Below are 23,025 nucleotides of genomic sequence, written 5' to 3'. Positions count from 1 at the left end.
TATGCATCAAAAGTTTTAAGGATGCTGGGACATCAAATTGGCGTAGTTAAAAAAGTTATTGGTTTCTTCAGTTATTTTAAATTTTCTAAAAACATGCGATTTTCACCCTCCTTAGAAAATGGGGTAACTTGCAACAAACTTTGTTTTTAATGAAAAATCTTATGAACACGTACGAAAATTCATAGTTTTTAATATATTTCCGATATCTTAAAGACCATTACGCATGACAACACCAATTGCAGTAGTTTTTGGGTCTGTTAAAACAAATTTTCACATTTTTTCTAAAATTAAGGATGAAATAAATAAATGGATGAATGAAATTTAAATGTTTAAAAACGCGTGATTAAAAACATTCATATTCCAACACATGGAAACGAGATTTACAAGGTATTTCTTTGATTTGCATTTTGTTGCATTTAACCCCAGACACCTATCTGAATATTAAAAATATTCAATTAAAAAAATTGGGTGATTGTTCGAAAAATATTTTTACACCAACAATGTTGGTATAGCATGAGGAAACCAGTTAAAAGTTTGTAGGTAATTTTATCAAGCCGATCCGTCATACTGGGTAAAGTTTTTTTCGGCATCAAAAAATGGTAAAATTTGTACATTTATTGCTCGATTTTTCAAATTTTACATAGAAATAAAAAAAAACTTAAGACAACTAGCTGAAGATGCGAGAAATTATGTCATCATCATTTTGTTATCATTAAAAGATAACTTTATTACAATACATTAAATTAAAAATTGATTCAATGTAGTCTTATATAAATGTTGCATCGAACCCCGCTGTTGCATGATGCCCCGTTTGACGGTATGTTTTCTAACTGGTTTTGGCTGCGGCCCTCTACGTCATAGAAAATGTTTAATGCGGCCCACACACCTAAACGAGTTTGACATGCCTGGTCTAACGGGTATAAAAAAAACACAATTTTCACGATTTTTTTCTAGAGCTATGGTTCAAACAAATGTATTCAAATTTTTTGCATTGTACAAAGCATTATTAAAAGAACATTTAGTAATTTTTTCGTAGAAAAATATTGAAAAAATGAGCCGGTGACGGAGCATTTTCGAGGATGCCTTTTAGAAAACAGGATTTGCGGTGGACACTGTATCTCAGCACAGAATCATCTGAAATCAAAAAATCAGTGCAAAATATTTTTAATAGATGTTTTTCTAGACCCCAACGTTTTTATTTAACTTAAAAATATTTTTATGAAATTTTTGTGGCTGTTTGAAGTAAAAACTACGATTTTTCACTTAAAAATCCGCCATTTTTCACCTGTAAAATCTCTCCAAAGTAAAAAAATCAAAAAAGAAAAACGTTGGGGTCTGGTATTTTATATGCAGAAAATATGTTCCAAATTTGAAAAGAATCGGATAAGTAGTTTTCAAATGACGATGTCCACGGACTTTAAAAATGTGCTTTCGAGAAAAGCGCGTTTGAAGTTTCTGCTCTTGCTTTCTTGCAGTATTAGATAGGGGGAGATAAAGGCCTATAACTTCTACAGTTTTGCTTCAATTGACTTGAAAATTTGACACAACATTCTTGAAATGTTTTACAATAAGAAAATAAAAAAATAAAAAAATCGATTTTTTGAAAGTGTTAGACCCTACCCCCCCCTTAATAGTTCGTTTTGCTAACCGAATTTTTTTAAAAATATCTCCCCACAATCAGTCCAAATATTTTGCGCACGATTTGATCACCGCATTTTGTTTATTTTACCGGTGGGCAGCTTTTTTATCTTGTAGAAATTAAGTCAGGCCTATTAATAAGTCAGCAAGGCGAACCAGTCAGGAAAATTTGACTTTTTTATCACTTTCTCTATTCATATTTTGGGATTAACCATGAAAAAACATTCCTCTCACTTCATGGAATCAATCATCTTCACTTTAATTCAAAATTTAGATCACTCTTGAATCTTCTAGGACTTCTTAAATGATTTGCCATGTGAATTTTGGTAGATTAGTTGATTTCCAGCTGTTTTTGGGTCTCCCACTGGAACTTATCAGAATTCTGTAAAGATTACATCGCTAGAAAGCGTCACTGAAAATTTCATCAATTTTCATCCATGCATTCAAAAGTTATTCACGAAACAAAGTGTTGCATTTTTTTCGAATACACTCCTTATAGCTTATCAAACCTTTAGCTTACCACTTTAAGGGGGGGGGGGGGGGGTAGGTTCTAACACTTTCAAAAAATCGATTTTTTTATTTTTTTATTTTCTTATTGTAAAACATTTCAAGAATGTTGTGTCAAATTTTCAAGTCAATTGAAGCAAAACTGTAGAAGTTATAGGCCTTTATCTCCTCCCATCTAATACTGCAAGAAAGCAAGAGCAGAAACTTCAAACGCGTTTTTCTCGAAAGCACATTTTTAAAGCCCGTGGACATCGTCATTTGAAAACTACTTATCCGATTCTTTTCAAATTTGGAACATATTTTCTGCATATAAAATACCAGACCCCAACGTTTTTCTTTTTTGATTTTTTTACTTTGGAGAGATTTTACAGGTGAAAAATGGCGGATTTTTAAGTGAAAAATCGTAGTTTTTACTTCAAACAGCCACAAAAATTTCATAAAAATATTTTTAAGTTAAATAAAAACGTTGGGGTCTAGAAAAACATCTATTAAAAATATTTTGCACTGATTTTTTGATTTCAGATGATTCTGTGCTGAGATACAGTGTCCACCGCAAATCCTGTTTTCTAAAAGGCATCCTCGAAAATGCTCCGTCACCGGCTCATTTTTAAATATTTTTCTACGAAAAAATTACTAAATGTTCTTTTAACAATGCTTTGTATAATGCAAAAAATTTGAATACATTTGTTTGAACGATAGCTCTAGAAAAAAATCGTGAAAATGGTGTTTTTTTTTATACCCGTTAGACCCTACCCCCCCCCTTAAACTTATTTTAAATTCAATAAATCAAACATTTTTCAAAAGTGGTTAATTAAAAAAAGTCAAACGAACTATACAATAACCTGAATATGTCAAATGAAGAATTCATTCATACAATTAGGGGTAAATTAAATTATCTTTTTATTTGTTTTATTAATCCAACCTTTTTTCGTTTTTCTGAGCACTTTACATAAATGTTCTTCATATGAAGAAAAAATAACGTTGCCTTCTTCATTTTTAGGTTTTGAAATTCATCTGGCTTTTATACCAGAGTGAAACAAGTGCATAAATATTACTTTTGAGAGATCATAGTCTGCCTACCTGTTGCGCTATTTTTCATATATTTTCCGATGTGTCGTGCGTTTCCGTTCAATCAAAACGGTGTGAAAATACATATAATCTTTTTGAACTTATCTATTTAACAAAAATTGCACAAAATGGCTGTAAAATGTCTCTGCAACAGGAACCGGCATATTCTCTATGAGTTTTGTATGATTACATTTTCAAAAAGAACAATCAGAATGGTTCTGGCTATCATGCTTTTCCAGAGAAATAATTTCGTACATGTCAGGAATTCCCGAGAATGAAACTATGATTCCCGGGAATCAGGAATTCCCGAATTTATCAAATTCCTGGGAAGTCCTGACCGGGAAATCCAAGGATGAACACTCTATTCCTGAGCACTTAATGTCCATAGTTTTGAATTCTTGTTTTCTTTGAATTTGTAATCGCATTAACTCTCTGGGGTTTCGAAAATATTGACCTCGAATCGAATAAGGATCTTCATTTTAAATATCTTATTAATAACTTTCCAGAAATAACATCGATTTGAAATTTGCATTGTGATTTATTTTGAATAGTATTAGTAAAATTATTTTTTTTTATTTTATTTTGTGTGATGGTCATGAGTAGAAAATTTCAGAACCCGATTGAAATTCGTTGGGTGAACTGAGAGTTTACTCAGCTAGTGCAACGTAACGTAATAGCCGATTAAACGATTATCAGAAGAATATTTATCTTCTTGCACTTTCCGAACGTATGCCGAAACGGCGACATAAGGCGATTTTATCGAAAACAGCACAGAAGAACAAGCTCAACTTTTGGCAAACTTTTCACCTCATGCTAATTTGAAGCTCATATCGACTAACAAGCATTAGAGCATGCAACACACGATGGGAAATTTCATTGGTGCAGCTTATAGTTAAAATATTCGAAACTGTAACAGGTTGCTGCTTTAAAAGGTTGGTAAATGGCAATGGTCTATGGTAATTTAGGAACAAACAAAAACATTAAACTGGCTTCGAAACTTTCTGCTTGCTTCGAAACTGAACCTCCAGTAGAAGACCTAAGTGAGTGGTTTAAATCGTTAAAAAAACTTATGGCTCTCTACGTTCTTGCCCATGGTAATTGTGAAACTCAAAGGATAATCCTTTAATGTATCACGTGGATTGACCGAGTTCCATCGATTAAGCTGCACTTTATTACGATTGTCGGATTGCCGTGATTGAGTTGAGTCATTCCATGATTGGTAGAAAAATGATATCAATTAGTGTTTTCATAATTTATCGTCCAATTCAGCTCGATTGATTACTTTCGGCCAATTGAATCTGGCAGCTGCAACCATATTTCTCCCCGAGGACCCAGAAAACAAACAGAAACACTCACAGAACAACTCACCTATTAAATCAATTATCACAATTGGGTCGTCCGCGTATTTGCGATTCTTCCTTTGATTAAAGTCAGGTTCTCCCAGCAAAAATGCTGCTACGTACGGAGTAAATATTGCTGTATACATAACTAGTATTAATATTATCCAGTCCCACACCGCCTTGAACGGAGAGTAGTGCAGTATTGTCCATTTGTGGATCCGCGGACTCTGTAGTTTGTATTCCGGCAGGACGTCGGCTCCGAGCGACAGGACCTAGAGAGATGGGTTGGGGAAGAGAGAAGCAGAACAGAAAGATATAAGATTAATTTTAAGCTGACGGTTTCGGGTTTCCCCAAGCTGAATTCGATAGGGCGTGTCAAATGTAAAGTTTACCTTGAAGATTTTTTTTTGAAGGGACTTCTAACATTGACACGTCCTAAGAAATTTTTTTTTTTTGTATAAATCGAAAACAAATCTAGAGCTCATTCATCGAGTTCAATTAGCAAACAAAACGTTCACTGATTGCTCATTCGTTTGGAAAAAACTTTGATTGATGATGCAGTTTCCGATCGATTATTTTAAGTCGAAATATTAATAAAATTGCGAACGATTAGAAGGGAAAAAAGTCAAAATGTCAAAAATGTCAAAAATGACCAAAATGTCAAAAATGTCAAAAATGTCAAAAATGTCAAAAATGTCAAAAATGTCAAAAATGTCAAAAATGTCAAAAATGTCAAGAATGTCAAAAATGTCAAAAATGTCAAAAATGTCAAAAATGTCAAAAATGTCAAAAATGTCAAAAATGTCAAAAATGTCAAAAATGTCAAAAATGTCAAAAATGTCAAAAATGTCAAAAATGTCAAAAATGTCAAAAATGTCAAAAATGTCAAAAATGTCAAAAATGTCAAAAATGTCAAAAATGTCAAAAATGTCAAAAATGTCAAAAATGTCAAAAATGTCAAAAATGTCAAAAATGTCAAAACTGTCAAAAATGTCAAAATTGTCAAAAATGTCAAAAATGTCAAAAATGTCAAAAATGTCAAAAATGTCAAAAATGTCAAAAATGTCAAAAATGTCAAAAATGTCAGAAATGTCAAAAATGTCAAAAATGTCAAAAATGTCAAAAATGTCAAAAATGTCAAAAATGTCAAAAATGTCAAAAATGTCAAAAATGTCAAAAATGTCAAAAATGTCAAAAATATCGAAAATGTCAAAAATGTCAAAAATGTCAAAAATGTCAAAAATGTCAAAAATGTCAAAAATGTCAAAAATGTCAAAAATGTCAGAAATGCCAAAAATTCCAAAAATGTCAAAAATGTCAAAAATGTCAAAAAATGTCAAAAATGTCAAAAATGTCAAAAATGTCAAAAATGTCAAAAATGTCAAAAATGTCAAAAATGTCAAAAATGTCAAAAATGTCAAAAATGTCAAAAATGTCAAAAATGTCAAAAATGTCAAAAATGTCAAAAATGTCAAAAATGTCAAAAATGTCAAAAATGTCAAAAATGTCAAAAATGTCAAAAATGTCAAAAATGTCAAAAATGTCAAAAATGTCGAAAATGTCGAAAATGTCAAAAATGTCAAAAATGTCAAAAATGTCAAAAATGTCAAAAATGTCAAAAATGTCAAAAATGTCAAAAATGTCAAAAATGTCAAAAATGTCAAAAATGTCAAAAATGTCAAAAATGTCAAAAATGTCAAAAATGTCAAAAATGTCAAAAATGTCAAAAATGTCAAAAATGTCAAAAATGTCAAAAATGTCAAAAATGTCAAAAATGTCAAAAATGTCAAAAATGTCAAAAATGTCAAAAATGTCAAAAATGTCAAAAATGTCAAAAATGTCAAAAATGTCAAAAATGTCAAAAATGTCAAAAATGTCAAAAATGTCAAAAATGTCAAAAATGTCAAAAATGTCAAAAATGTCAAAAATGTCAAAAATGTCAAAAATGTCAAAAATGTCAAAAATGTCAAAAATGTCAAAAATGTCAAAAATGTCAAAAATGTCAAAAATGTCAAAAATGTCAAAAATGTCAAAAATGTCAAAAATGTCAAAAATGTCAAAAATGTCAAAAATGTCAAAAATGTCAAAAATGTCAAAAATGTCAAAAATGTCAAAAATGTCAAAAATGTCAAAAATGTCAAAAATGTCAAAAATGTCAAAAATGTCAAAAATTTAAAAAATTTAAAAAATGTCAAAAATGTCGAAAATGACAAAAATGACAAAAATGTCAAAAATGTCAAAAATGTCAAAAATGTCAAAAGTGTCAAAAATGTCAAAAATGTCAAAAATGTCAAAAATGACAAAAATGTCAAAAATGTCAAAAATGTCAAAAATGTCAAAAATGTCAAAAATGTCAAAAATGTCAAAAATGTCAAAAATGTCAAAAATGTCAAAAATGTCAAAAATGTCAAAAATGTCAAAAATGTCAAAAATGTCAAAAATGTCAAAAATGTCAAAAATGTCAAAAATGTCAAAAATGTCAAAAATTTCAAAAATGTCAAAAATGTCAAAAATGTCAAAAATGTCAAAAATGTCAAAAATGTCAAAAATGTCAAAAATGTCAAAAATGTCAAAAATGTCAAAAATGTCAAAAATGTCAAAAATGTCAAAAATGTCAAAAATGTCAAAAATGTCAAAAATGTCAAATTGTCAAAAATGTCAAAAGTGACAAAAGTGACAAAAGTGACAAAAATGACAAAAATGATAAAAATGACAAAAATGACAAAAATGACAAAAATGACAAAATTGACAAAAATGACAAAAATGACAAAAATGACAAAAATGACAAAAATGACAAAAATGACAAAAATGACAAAAATGACAAAAATGACAAAAATGACAAAAATGACAAAAATGACAAAAATGACAAAAATGACAAAAATGACAAAAATGACAAAAATGACAAAAATGACAAAAATGACAAAAATGACAAAAATGACAAAAATGACAAAAATGACAAAAATGACAAAAATGACAAAAATGACAAAAATGACAAAAATGACAAAAATGACAAAAATGACAAAAATGACAAAAATGACAAAAATGACAAAAATGACAAAAATGACAAAAATGACAAAAATGACAAAAATGACAAAAATGACAAAAATGACAAAAATGACAAAAATGACAAAAATGACAAAAATGACAAAAATGACAAAAATGACAAAAATGACAAAAATTACAAAAATGACAAAAATGACAAAAATTACAAAAATGACAAAAATGACAAAAATGACAAAAATGACAAAAATGACAAAAATGACAAAAATGACAAAAATGACAAAAATGACAAAAATGACAAAAATGACAAAAATGACAAAAATGACAAAAATGACAAAAATGACAAAAATGACAAAAATGACAAAAATGACAAAAATGACAAAAATGACAAAAATGACAAAAATGACAAAAATGACAAAAATGACAAAAATGACAAAAATGACAAAAATGACAAAAATGACAAAAATGACAAAAATGACAAAAATGACAAAAATGACAAAAATGACAAAAATTACAAAAATGACAAAAATGACAAAAATGACAAAAATGACAAAAATGACAAAAATGACAAAAATGACAAAAATGACAAAAATGACAAAAATGACAAAAATGACAAAAATGACAAAAATGACAAAAATGACAAAAATGACAAAAATGACAAAAATGACAAAAATGACAAAAATGACAAAAATGACAAAAATGACAAAAATGACAAAAATGACAAAAATGACAAAAATGACAAAAATGACAAAAATGACAAAAATGACAAAAATGACAAAAATGACAAAAATGACAAAAATGACAAAAATGACAAAAATGACAAAAATGACAAAAATGACAAAAATGACAAAAATGACAAAAATGACAAAAATGACAAAAATGACAAAAATGACAAAAATGACAAAAATGACAAAAATGACAAAAATGACAAAAATGACAAAAATGACAAAAATGACAAAAATGACAAAAATGAAAAAAATGACAAAAATGACAAAAATGACAAAAATGACAAAAATGACAAAAATGACAAAAATGACAAAAATGACAAAAATGAAAAAAATGACAAAAATGACAAAAATGACAAAAATGACAAAAATGACAAAAATGACAAAAATGACAAAAATGACAAAAATGACAAAAATGACAAAAATGACAAAAATGACAAAAATGACAAAAATGACAAAAATGACAAAAATGACAAAAATGACAAAAATGACAAAAATGACAAAAATGACAAAAATGACAAAAATGACAAAAATGACAAAAATGACAAAAATGACAAAAATGACAAAAATGACAAAAATGACAAAAATGACAAAAATGACAAAAATGACAAAAATAACAAAAATGACAAAAATGACAAAAATGACAAAAATGACAAAAATGACAAAAATGACAAAAATGGCAAAAATGGCAAAAATGACAAAAATGACAAAAATGACAAAAATGACAAAAATGACAAAAATGACAAAAATGACAAAAATGACAAAAATGACAAAAATGACAAAAATGACAAAAATGACAAAAATGACAGAAATGACAGAAATGACAAAAATGACAGAAATGACAAAAATGACAAAAATGACAAAAATGACAAAAATGACAAAAATGACAAAAATGACAAAAATGACAAAAATGACAAAAATGACAAAAATGACAAAAATGACAAAAATGACAAAAATGACAAAAATGACAAAAATGACAAAAATGACAAAAATGACAAAAATGACAAAAATGACAAAAATGACAAAAATGACAAAAATGACAAAAATGACAAAAATGACAAAAATGACAAAAATGACAAAAATGACAAAAATGACAAAAATGACAAAAATGACAAAAATGACAAAAATGACAAAAATGACAAAAATGACAAAAATGACAAAAATGACAAAAATGACAAAAATGACAAAAATGACAAAAATGACAAAAATGACAAAAATGACAAAAATGACAAAAATGACAAAAATGACAAAAATGACAAAAATGACAAAAATGACAAAAATGACAAAAATGACAAAAATGACAAAAATGACAAAAATGACAAAAATGACAAAAATGACAAAAATGACAAAAATGACAAAAATGACAAAAATGACAAAAATGACAAAAATGACAAAAATGACAAAAATGACAAAAATGACAAAAATGACAAAAATGACAAAAATGACAAAAATGACAAAAATGACAAAAATGACAAAAATGACAAAAATGACAAAAATGACAAAAATGACAAAAATGACAAAAATGACAAAAATGACAAAAATGACAAAAATGACAAAAATGACAAAAATGACAAAAATGACAAAAATGACAAAAATGACAAAAATGACAAAAATGACAAAAATGACAAAAATGACAAAAATGACAAAAATGACAAAAATGACAAAAATGACAAAAATGACAAAAATGACAAAAATGACAAAAATGACAAAAATGACAAAAATGACAAAAATGACAAAAATGACAAAAATGACAAAAATGACAAAAATGACAAAAATGACAAAAATGACAAAAATGACAAAAATGACAAAAATGACAAAAATGACAAAAATGACAAAAATGACAAAAATGACAAAAATGACAAAAATGACAAAAATGACAAAAATGACAAAAATGACAAAAATGACAAAAATGACAAAAATGACAAAAATGATAAAAATGAAAAAAATGACAAAAATGACAAAAATGACAAAAATGACAAAAATGACAAAAACGTCAAAAACGTCAAAAACGTTAAAAATGACAAAAATGTCAAAAATGTCAAAAAAGTCAAAAATTAAATAACATTTCACCTAAAAGTTGATAATAGTTTATTAGTTTTCGCCGTTCTTTCTTTGCTTTAAATTGTTCAATACTCGAGCAAATACATTACTTAATTCGCATCTTTCAAAACAATAAATACAAATATTTTTTGATTTATTTTAGCAGCGTTACCCTGAAGCGCTTCGCGAACAATTCCGAGCCCTCTGATCGTAGCTCACCATTGAATGCTGTTGTTTTTCCGTGGAAAGATGCTCGTTAAGCTACATATTTCAAAGGTCTCACCGGATTATATAGCTAGGAGAATCCTTCCAAGGAAAGATGTTCCATTGCCGTGGGATGGAAGCAAAAGTTGCCTTAGTTTAATTTTTCTTTCTTTTCATTCTTTCGCCGCTGCCGATTGCAATGCAATAAATTTATTGGCATTACGGTTCAGCTTTTCATCCCGATTAAAAACTTTTAGAATCGTTCCTGCATACCAGATAATGTGGGTCATCAAGGGGTTGGGTTGAAAATTCTTTTGAAAAAAAAATATACATGTATAAAAAACTAGGAATTATTTACTAGAAAAATTAACCAGAATTCTAACGAAATTAGAATAAAGCTTCTCATCAGAGACGTATTTCAAAAAGCAGACAACTGTGCAGAATCAGCAGCTTCAGCTTTTCACTAGCACTGTTTTGATGGTAGGTCAAGTGCTTTGCTCACTCTGCCTCTACTCTATTTAGTCACCGAGCAGAAGATTCACAAATAATTACCGGCACAACTCACCGGAAGGTACCAAGCCCCATGGAGAATACCGGAAGCGGCCAAAACGAGCAACGAGAAGCTGCCGCCACCCATGTAGCTAGCATTAAATAACAATTAGACTTCGATCGATGCTGCAGATGCAGCAAGGATAGAAATGAGCAGGGTTGCCAAATTTAGAATCCGAATTCTTAACCTTAGTTCTGAAGTTCTGATTTTGATTCTGATTCCTGAGTTCTTAGTATTGAGTTCTTAGTTCTGAGATCTTAATTTTTGAGTTTTCAGATTTCAGTTCTGAGTTCCGTGTTCTGAGCTTTGAGTTCTGAGTTCTGAGTTTTTAGTTCTTAGTTCTTAGTTCTTAGTTCTTAGTTTTTAGTTCTTAGTTCTTAGTTCTTAGTTCTTAGTTCTTAGTTCTTAGTTCTTAGTTCTTAGTTCTTAGTTCTTAGTTCTTAGTTCTTAGTTCTTAGTTCTTAGTTCTTAGTTCTTAGTTCTTAGTTCTTAGTTCTTAGTTCTTAGTTCTTAGTTCTTAGTTCTTAGTTCTTAGTTCTTAGTTCTTAGTTCTTAGTTCTTAGTTCTTAGTTCTTAGTTCTTAGTTCTTAGTTCTTAGTTCTTAGTTCTTAGTTCTTAGTTCTTAGTTCTTAGTTCTTAGTTCTTAGTTCTTAGTTCTTAGTTCTTAGTTCTTAGTTCTTAGTTCTTAGTTCTTAGTTCTTAGTTCTTAGTTCTTAGTTCTTAGTTCTTAGTTCTTAGTTCTTAGTTCTTAGTTCTTAGTTCTTAGTTCTTAGTTCTTAGTTCTTAGTTCTTAGTTCTTAGTTCTTAGTTCTTAGTTCTTAGTTCTTAGTTCTTAGTTCTTAGTTCTTAGTTCTTAGTTCTTAGTTCTTAGTTCTTAGTTCTTAGTTCTTAGTTCTTAGTTCTTAGTTCTTAGTTCTTAGTTCTTAGTTCTTAGTTCTTAGTTCTTAGTTCTTAGTTCTTAGTTCTTAGTTCTTAGTTCTTAGTTCTTAGTTCTTAGTTCTTAGTTCTTAGTTCTTAGTTCTTAGTTCTTAGTTCTTAGTTCTTAGTTCTTAGTTCTTAGTTCTTAGTTCTTAGTTCTTAGTTCTTAGTTCTTAGTTCTTAGTTCTTAGTTCTTAGTTCTTAGTTCTTAGTTCTTAGTTCTTAGTTCTTAGTTCTTAGTTCTTAGTTCTTAGTTCTTAGTTCTTAGTTCTTAGTTCTTAGTTCTTAGTTCTTAGTTCTTAGTTCTTAGTTCTTAGTTCTTAGTTCTTAGTTCTTAGTTCTTAGTTCTTAGTTCTTAGTTCTTAGTTCTTAGTTCTTAGTTCTTAGTTCTTAGTTCTTAGTTCTTAGTTCTTAGTTCTTAGTTCTTAGTTCTTAGTTCTTAGTTCTTAGTTCTTAGTTCTTAGTTCTTAGTTCTTAGTTCTTAGTTCTTAGTTCTTAGTTCTTAGTTCTTAGTTCTTAGTTCTTAGTTCTTAGTTCTTAGTTCTTAGTTCTTAGTTCTTAGTTCTTAGTTCTTAGTTCTTAGTTCTTCCCATTTGAAATTCAAAATTTATCATATGACTGCCAGTCTTATTCAACCAGCAACACTGGCCAATTTTCCCCTATCTACCGATCGGGGCGCCCTATCGAACCGGTCAAATGGCAATAAATTGCCAAGTACTTGGGAGGAGTAAGCGACATTCCGGTGAGGGCTAGAGCCAAAGGGAGCACACGAAGGAGCAGCGGTGGAAGAAAATAGAAGAACACAGAATTCAGGCAACCGGAAAAGTTGGCTTGACATAATTGCATGGCAGCGGATAATTAATGATTTCCGGGAAATGCATGGCCCGGGCATAATGGGATGAAAATTGGATTTTTTGTCGATGTTGTCTTTGCTGTTGCTGTTATTAAACATGAGATCATCGCCGCGCCGAGTAGGTGTTTAATTGTGGTTTATTTTCATGAGTGGCATCGAATTGATAATTCTTTTTCTGTTTGCGAAAGAGATATTAAATACATTTTTACCGAAAAACAGCAAGCAACAGGTTGCGGGACACATTCCAATGAAACATCAGTTACTGCATAATTGATGGTCAAGCGACGAAAAATGTGGTCGATCGGATTCCTGGAATGATTTGTTTGATGTTTCTGAATGGAGTGAATTATGCACGGCTTGATGGGTGTTTGAAACGAGCGACTTTTCAGACGCCCTTTAACAGTGGGAACTTTGTGCAATTTCAATTTTTTCTTCATTTATTAAAATTTAAATCGACACTTTTCATTCAAAGATTGAATAGTTAAAGGTATCTTATTTAAGAAACCTTGATGGCTTTCACTTTATTTGGATTTAAAAAAAAAAATCTCATATTTAACCTCTCCACCGTCTGAAAGTTAGTTGAAAGAAATAAGGTTGAAAGGTATTTGATCTGATAAGTATTTTTTAATGGCGAGTTCTATATCTCAAATTTATATTTCGATCCTGCTCTACAAACTGAATAAATCAGGATTCCAGATAAGTGTTAATTATCAATATCTTAAAAAAATACCTACTCTTCATATTTTTGATGATTCGAAGTGAAAAAAATTAAAATCATTTGAAACGTTTGAAAAATTTAAAAAAAAAACCCGGAATTTCTCAATACTGTAGATCAAATAAACTCTATGAACTGCTGAAGTTAAGGTTGCCAGAAATTTTCCCGCACACAACCAAGCCAGGCAAATCCTAGCTAATTTATCTAAAACCCAGGCAGTTCTGAACATAACCGATGAATTTGTCAGTAACAATCAAGAAAAAAAAACTCTGGAATCAAAAAAAAAAAAAAAACAAACAAACAAAAAAAGAACAAATTATGTTGAAAAAATTTTGATTTATGCTTCCAAAACGAATTTTTTTGCCAGATTACTCGGTTTTATCCGGAATTGCCAGAATATTTAATACAAAGTTTGGGAACAGTCCGGCCCGGCCCGTTCGCCAGGATTTCAATGAAAAATGCCCGGATTTGGCCCGGATTTATTCACTTTAGCAAATTAAACAAAAAAATACACACATTGTTATGTAATTTTTTTTATTTATGCTTCTAAAACGAAATTTTTTGGGCAAGTTTTCTAAAAAGAATCATGAAAAATTTTTTGGAAATCTAAAATACAATGGTTTGATGTTAAATTTTTTTTTCTTGATTTTTGTTGAGTAATTTTTGTGTTTTGACCAAATTTGCCCGGATATTGCTCGGATATGGCAGTCAATTTTGAAATTGATTACTCGGATTTTGCCTGGTTTTATAGAAAATTTCCCGAATTTGTCCGGTCCGGATTCGTGCTGAAAAAATTCTGACATCCTTGATCTAATACCTTATTAGGAAGGGTCAGTGCTCGACAAAAAGGTAGAGATTATATTGTAGGATGTTCTAATAATCCATTTGGAGCATTTTTGATTTGAGAAACTCCACGATGATGTGTGGAAATGATATGCTTTTCCACCCCTCTTCTTAGTGATTAACAGTTACCCAAAATTGTCGTCAAAAACACTGTTTTGGTGCTGAACTTATTTCAGAATTTATCGGAAAAAAAGTGTCTTCTCTTTTACTTTGTTACATATAAGTTTTACTATACGTTAGTCATGATACTTTCGATACGATATGAGCGAATGGCAACATTATTTTTGATAAAACCCATCCCTTGACTAAGTTACATTAGGCGTACATCAGAAACCGATCTCATCCCTGATCGGAAAAAATTCGAACAAAAACCAGCACGGTTTGACAGAATTCGAGTAGAAGACGGCAAATTCCTACAGGGACGAAAAAAGAAAAAATCCCGTCTGACAGATCCAGTTCCGGGAGAAAATTTGCTAGTATCGGACGAAAGTAGTAAGACAGCGTGCTTGCTGTCGGGAAAAAACGCGTGTGTGCCGTGAATTGGGCATAAAGAACCCTCGAGTGGAAAAATAAAAAGAGCTCGCGATCCGCAAAAGAGCGTCAGAACTGGTAACGAGTGGGTAGGTTAAATTTATGTGCCAACAGCGGCAATAAGACACCACCAACCTAACCAAAAATTATTACCGCAGATCCATACTGCACACATCACTTTCCTTTTCCGAGGTCCACCAACGGCCGAGCAAAGACCGACGCCGATCCGATAGGGTAAGTCCCTGCTTCCAAAACGGAAAGCAAAAAACTAATTGGAATCGCCTTTCATAGAGAATCCAAAAAGAAACCCTCCGTCACGCCCGGAACGATTGCCATCGGGGAAAATCCCATGCAAAAAGGGGTCTACAAAGTGAGTAGCCTCAATATTGTTAAATACCGGTCCGGAAAGGAAGTGACCAAATTGTGTCCCGCATTCGCAGGGCCCCTTTTTTATTTCAACCCCAGTGCACTTCATCACCACACGTCTCATCCGGCGATTGACTTCCGGCGGAGAGAACCTCCGAAGGAAAAGAACGGCAAAAGGGCCAAGGTGGTGGCCAGAACTGGCTACCAGCAGAAACGACGGTGGAATCGTCCACAGGGCGAATTGGCAGCTTCTCAGCAGGCAGTTGGCTGCACCAGTGGCAGCACAAGGGTGGCCACCAGCCACATATCATCTCCAGTTTCGTCCCCACTGCACCGGCAGTTGCATCATCGGTAAGCGGTCCTATTTGTGATCGCTCCGCTGCTTCAGCAGCACAATTTAAGGCGGTTTCGGCAGGAAAATCATCGTTTTCGATCCCATCCTCGATCGAATCAATTGGGACATCGGTCCCCGAGGTGCTCGCAATCCGCTGCGTCCGCAGCAGCATCGGTCGAGGTGATTGGTGTCGTCGGTTTAAAGCAGCTCCAGCAGGAATTTTCTCACCACATCAGCATCCACTGTGCCTTTTCGGTTCGACCATCATTTCGTGGCTCATGTGTTACCGGTCGGTTACTACGTCAGCAGGATTTTCCATGCCGCACTGTCAGCTGTGGCATCCGTGGCCTGGTCGGCCGCACAAATTCAACGGAAGCGTAAACCGCGCTCACTCAACAGGTCAGCTAGCAGCAACGACGGTGGTGCCCAGACGCATCAGCTCCAGCAGCGAAAGCTGCTTTCCGGTTTGCAGCACAGCGTTTGCGTTGGCCAGCGAACGTCATCAGCAGCGCAGGCTGCTATCCATCAGTGGCATTGGCCACTTGGGCAAAACGAAGACGACAGCAGATCCGAAACCAACACCGAAGGCGGCGAAGAAAAGTTTGCTCACATCAGGGCAGAGGATGAAGCCGAACCGTGGCCACACAATTACGATGCCGTAAGTGAACATTAAAATCTGATCGCAATATGTAATAGGGGAATGTGGGGTAAAATGTTGCCTAAATTATAAATCAAACTAAAATTTAAAGTTTTTGAGAATCATTTATTCGTAGCTTTGCCAACGGTAAGCCAACTTCCCATAATAACTTGAAAGTAAAATTCAATGGAAATGTGTTATCTAATTGTTTCAAGTTATCTGAAATTTTATTTGGTACTAGAATAGAAACATGGCCAGCTGTAAACTAAAATTTCAGTATGTTTTTCAGAACGAAACTAGTATTTTATCAATAAAAACTTCTAAAATAATATTTACTCACGAAAACATTATTTAAAACTCAGAAAAAAAATCAGGTTTAAGTATCAGAGGTGTTAGGTGTCCTGATTTATCAGGGTTTGTTCTGATTTTCGAGAGACCATTCCGATTAAAAAAAAAAATCCCGAGGTGTTTGATTTTTCAAAATTGTTCCCAAAGTTGTCCTGAATTGTCCTGATTTTAGAAAAACTTCTCAAATATAATGGAATTTATAGTTCAACTACGACAAAATCGAATAAATCTGTTATTAAATAATCAAACTCATTTAACAGATGGAAATCTTCGATTCAGATGATATTAAAATGATGTCAAGAAGCTGCGTACTGTTGATGCATAAATCAAGGCGTTTACAGTGCTGCTCCTTTTTATTTCCACGAATTTAGAGGTGGAAAACCCTGATTTTTAGCTTCTCGTAGTCCTGATTTTTGACTAAACTACCTGGCACCCCTGATAAGTATCAAACTACAACAAAACTTGCTGGACCTCAGTTCACTAGAAACTTGAAGTGTTTCTGAAAAGACCTACACGCTAATTTTTTTTATAACCATTTTCGAATTTTTTTTTCAACCGATTTATGGTTCTCTTTCGATAAGTTCGATTATTGTTGTTTTTCAACCAGAATGAATTGTTAAATTTCAACCATTCTCAAAGTACTGGTGAAAAACCGAAATAATGGTTGAAAATTCAAGCGTTCTAAAATAATTTGGTGATGTTTCACTATTGTTTTTTTTAATCCGACTCGAAAGTTGAATAATTTTTCGGTGCTGAAATTCAGTTTTTAATTATTTTTTGCAGTTCTGTTACCAGCGTTTTTCGGATAAAAAAGTGTAAGATTTGCTCCGGATATTGAAGACTTAAAGGGAATCTTGAAAACAACATCCAAGAATAGGTAAATCGAAACTTTTCACATTTTTTTTATCTTCAAATGGATGGGAAATTATCTACAATAAGACATTCAAGCAAAAGCTGTTTACAGCGAATCTTAGCAACTGATTCCTATGGAGCAATGCAATCCTGAAAGGAAAATATTGCATTATTTCCTTTTCCCTGTTCAGAAAGTTTCGAAAAAGAAAAGTCCAGTTGCCTAAAATGGAAGATCTGGATACGAATAGAGACGAGCTGGATGTGTGATAATTATTTGAGGATATTTCCGGAGCGTATAAGGTAGGTAATTGCAGGTCTGTTGGCCGGAGTCAATGGAAAGATTGCTGTCAGATTCAAATGCCGCAGTGATCGATTAATTGAAAATTGAAAGTAGAATCTTTTATCCTCTAATTCCAGGAACCTTGGGCCCAGATTCCAGGAGACGACCTGGCAGTTTCTCATAGCACGGATGATCGGATAGCTATTCCGAAAAACTTTCGAAAACAGAGGATTCAAAACGTACTGGTTTTTACTCTTAAACTGCTGCGGTAATCGGAAAGTCATCATGAAACTGACCCAAGTGCAAATCCGAGCTAGCTCCAGTCCAGGTGGATGAAAATGGCAAAACGGTCAGTGTATGCAGATACTTTTCCACTTCCGGCTGGATTTGATCAAATAATAGATTATTCTTTTCGATCAAATTTAAATTCCTCCGGATACTTACTTTTTGTTGCTAAAGAAATGAACCCTACGAACCTCTTTTCATGTTTTTCCAATAAAACGGTTAGTTTTCAAACGTTATCCCACTTTTGGAAATCGTTTAAAAAATAACCGTTATGCAAGTTTTCCTTGAAATCTCATTTTATGAGTCTTCGTTGAACGGTCTTAAAACGACTTAACCTACAGAACTTGCATTATGGTTATTTTTCAAACATTATTGGTTCGATTTGGACGAGCGTGTATAGGGTGACCCATTATGTCTAATCACAATTTTGATACAACCCTGCTCATTCCTGATGACGTTTAAACAGTTGATTTTTTCTGGGTGTTGTAGTTTACAGTTTACTTGAACAGCTGTGTATCGTGAGCTCCACTTTTCTTAATGTTCGTGAAATGAGTAGAATTTCCCTGGAAACGTGCGAAAATATCGTGCACAAATGTTGTAGGCCTCTAAAATTTTACCTGAGTCAGTTGGCGAAAGTGAAAGACTCAAGCATTGGAGTGGTCTGAAATTCGATTGGGAAGCATGGAGAGAAAGCAGCTTCGTGGACAAAACAAAATCTGAGCCGAAAACGGGTCCGGTGGACAAAACCATGGACCGGAAAGTCATGCGTGCTTTCGTCAATCAGAAAACTGCCTGTGGCCAACCACTTGAATCCCCTTCACGTGAACATATATGAAAAAGAAGTCGAACCTAGTCAAAAATAAGCTGCTTCCGTCAAACCCAGAGCTCGTAAATTATATGATCAACTGCTGGGTGGAAAATTGGTATGCGTTGTCATCGACGACCAAACCTTTTGAAAGTTTGATTACAAAACGCTTCCTGGTGACTAGTATTACACTGTTCGGAATGACCAAAGTGTTGGTGAGAAGGAGGCCTTCTCAAACCCTGGGGTATAAAAAGCTTTGCTTTGACTCAAAACTCATCCATATTTTTTCGCAGAATTCTTATTTACATTAACATGAGTAAATTTTAACTTTTAGGTGTGTATGGTAAAATTAAATATTTGCACTGGAAAATCAACATTATTTTTTATGACTTCTATGGAACTGAGCCTGCTGATAGTTTTTGTGCCGATTAATAAATTCACTAAAGGAAATTTACGCTACACAACTTTGTCGAAGATCGTAACTGCGAATCTTATTAGGCAAACAAGGCTCGCGTACACGCTCGTGTCGGATGACCAAGGTGTCGTAACCTACGAGTTTTTCGTAGATGGAAACCTTCATTGTTTCTTTATTTAGCCGCTATTTTATTCACCTTTTCACAAATTTATATTTTTTCTTTTTTTTCAGCGGTAGTCAACAAAACGACCATGCTTCAATACAACCCTCTACAAACTGGCACCTTACAGCCTCGTAACTCGTATCTTTCTCTGTCATGAATACTTTCTTCTCTTTCTATGGGAGAGTTTTTTTTCATTTGAGTTTTTTGGCTGCGTGCATTCTTAAACTGTGGGACAACATCGCTTTCCCTTTATAATTTCATTGATAGTTTCTCAATATTTTATTCCTTAACTTATTATTAATATTTTGCTATTATTCATAACCTATATTCTCTACACAAGGGTCGGTTTAATCCATACACTGACAAATACCCACTGCCCACTGTACTACCTACTGCTGAGTTGATTAGCATTAAGCTCAAAGTAGGTAGTTTTGTGTGGGTAGTTATGATTTACTTACGCGGTTTTAGGCAAATAACCCAAACTCAGTAATTATATTATCCATTAATATATTTGATGGATTGTTTTGCAGGGGAATTGTCCGAAATTGTCTTTTCGAAGCAAAACGCGTTAACAAAGAAGTTGTTTTTTTTATCCGCAGCTAGTGTTTATTCCTTATGATAGGCCAATGTTTCAACCGGATATCATCGGATCACAGGAGCTATGTATCAGGTGAGTTATTTCTGTGTTTTTTTTTTGCGGAAATTCCACTCCACATTTCTTGCTTATTCCCCCTGTTTTTGAAGGTTATCTTTTTGCAAAAACTCCTTTTTCAAGAATCTATCAATTCCTGCTCTTGATAAGAAAACTTGAAGTTTCTCGTATGATACCCGGTTTTTTTTCGGTTTTCACGGTCCTATTTTCAATTCCCGGTTTTTCCCGGTTTTCCCGGTTCGCTGGCCACCCTGCTAGTGTCAAAGAATGTACAATCGACCTAGCTCTCATTCGACCTAACGACCATTTGGTCTTGCGTCTATTCAGCCGAACAACTCTTGGTCAAACAACTTATTACCACTTAATTACACTATTGCGCTATAATCTGGTTAAAAAAGAGTCGCATATTTCACTACCTAGAAGACATATTCACGACATCAACTTAAATCTTATTTTTAAGGCAAATCTCAGTTTCTTCTATTGTCACCACCACCCTCCCCCCCCCCCCTTCAAAATTTTCAAAAAACCCGAAAAAAATTAAATTTTCCGAAAAATTACAAGACAAGAAAAATTTTTTTGGAGATGGGAGTTATTTCGCCTTTTGCATTCTTGATTTTATTGAATTTTTCGAAAAAAAATTACTTGATTTATAGATTTGAGCAATGATATAATATGCAAGTTTGTTGCATACAACATTCTGTGCTATTTATTCCATTTTTTTGTTTTTCGCATTATTTTTTATTATCTCCAGCTCGCGATGTTCCAACTTCAAGTGACAAAAGAAGGGTTTGAAATTTGTTCCGGCCTATTAAAAGAAGCCGAATTCTGATTGGGTTGGAAAATCCCGAATGAGAAATCGGGAGCTATGAAATCATAATCAGCATTCTCATCACAGATTCGAAAACGAACATTAAATTATGATACCGAAAGTCAGAATAAGGATTTTATAATTCTTGTCATTATAGACATTTGCATCAGAATAACTACTATAAATCCGACTTAGCATTGTTATACACGCAACTGCGCTTAACGCATAACGTCAAGCCGTCACGTCGTCGTCGTCGACCGCATATCTCGATACAATTCGTTTTAATGATTGCTCATTGTTGTGGGTGTTTGCATTCCAATGGGTCCTGTCAGACAAGTTCAGTCTGTCAACTTGTCTGATGATCCCGGTGATGATGATGCTCTCCGCAAGCTACAAAGGCTGTTATGAAATTTTCTCGTTAGTCTCGTTAGTTCCCCGGAATCGCAATGGTGAAAAGCTCATCATAACAACTACAAAATCAACGCTATGCATCTCTGTGGGTCGGAAAGCAAATTTATTGGATATTCCGGTGAAATTTTGTCACCTCCCCCTTAGCCGGGAAAACCTTTTGACAAATAAGTGCACTCCCATTCCATTCGGTTTGTCAATGTTATTGTGTGATTGCTGTTAGGAAGTCTGACGCTCATTCGTTGAGTATCACTTCGGTTTATTTTTTGATGGGAATCAATTTAATTATGCCGGAATTCGCGGAGAACACATGCTGTTTTGAATATAAATTGAGTTTGGAGAAAAAGTGGAAATCAGAATGAGCAATTTTTAGTTATTTTGTTGTTAAGAGTGAAGTTATAAAAAATAGAAAATAAAGTTGAAAGACATATTTATTAAAATTCAGAACACTTCCATACAAGGTTGAATACAAGTTTGTATCATTGAAGTTGTAAGGCAATTAATTAAGTCGAAATAAATGAATCCATTCTTCCGATCAACGGAAGAACCGATTGTCGTTTAATTGAATATCTGAACATATTTACCTTATCCCCGCTCAGCCCGTTCAGGTTCAGATTCGAGTGGGTGGAGATGTGATTCTCCACCTTGACCTGACTCTTTTTGGCATCGGAGCTGAGCCGGACGCTGGACCACTTTTCCTGCGCCTGCTGACAGCCGCAGCAACAACCGCAACAACAGCCGCAAAAGAGAAGCACCCCAAAAAAAGGGGACGCACAAAAAACAAACAATACAAACGGTTTTAGTTGCAGGGCACTTTTACGTTTGATAACAACACATCAAAGTTCGGTATTTTGCGGAAAGTTTTGCTCTCGCAGCTGCCGTCACAATATGGTTTGTTCGTTTGTTCTTTTTTCTACCCAAAAGGGTCTGACGGAATCGAGGGAGGAGTTCGTAGGGTTGGGATTACAAATGTATACACATTCAGACATACACCTTCTAACATCCCATCGCGAAACACTCGCTAAAACTGACGGACGAACGGATGGATGAATGAAGAGGATGATGAAATCGGTGGTGATTCTGTGCTGATGGCATGACTGGAAGGCAACCAACCATTTCCGTGTTGTTCCTTTCGAGGCTTCTCCTGGAGGAACTATTGCCAGATTCGAGGGCACCATTCTCATCAGCACTTCGATCGGGGGTTCTACAGTTCATCGTCGTGTTATTAATTTGTTCTTCACCGGCGGCATCGAAATTACGAAAAAAAAGGTAGCTACAAAAACTGGCAACACTGACTGCTGTCACAATTTTACTGGGGCAACGTCGTCGAACGCGAAATGATTGAACAACTGTTGAGTCGAAGGACACGAATCGAAGCGAAAAAACACTTGAGAAGGCGATTAGTGTTGTCGTTGTTGCTGTTTGCGAATTGTCGTTCTCGGCTATTGGGACGGAAAAGTGTTCGTTCGCTCGTTCGTTAGAATACTTCACTTTGATTTGCTTGTTGAAACGAGGTGGTAAAACCGTAAGAGGCCTTCCTTGTTTGTTGGAGAACCTGTTGGAGGTTACCTTCACCTGTTTCTTGATGGTGAGTGGTGTTAATGCACTTGTTTCCAACCATTTTGCTCAAACTTGCATCAATGGTTTCCATCATATTTTAACAGAACAGAATTTCTGACTTTCAATTCCTGTTTTAAAACTTTTAGTAACGTTATTTAAAAACATTTTTATGATAGTTCT

The 23,025-nt window shown here is 33.4% G+C and overlaps 1 protein-coding gene across 1 annotated transcript in view; it reads right to left on the bottom strand.

The window, feature by feature from the left end:
- The window catches only part of LOC129752000 (potassium voltage-gated channel subfamily H member 7-like), a 141,208-nt gene that overhangs the window by 91,555 nt on the left and 26,628 nt on the right, over positions 1-23,025 (bottom strand). Inside the window, exons 3-4 of the mRNA XM_055747791.1 lie at positions 21,870-21,992; positions 4,582-4,825 (exon numbers count right to left, since the gene is read on the bottom strand). Of these exons, the coding sequence (XP_055603766.1) occupies positions 4,582-4,825; positions 21,870-21,992 (367 nt within the window). The remainder of the gene's footprint in view (positions 1-4,581; positions 4,826-21,869; positions 21,993-23,025) is intronic.

The sequence above is a fragment of the Uranotaenia lowii genome, chromosome 3, assembly GCF_029784155.1.
Source record: "Uranotaenia lowii strain MFRU-FL chromosome 3, ASM2978415v1, whole genome shotgun sequence".
NCBI lineage: Eukaryota > Metazoa > Arthropoda > Insecta > Diptera > Culicidae > Uranotaenia > Uranotaenia lowii.
Note: the sequence above shows the minus strand (reverse complement) of the source record. Positions and strands in the feature narration are given on the sequence as shown.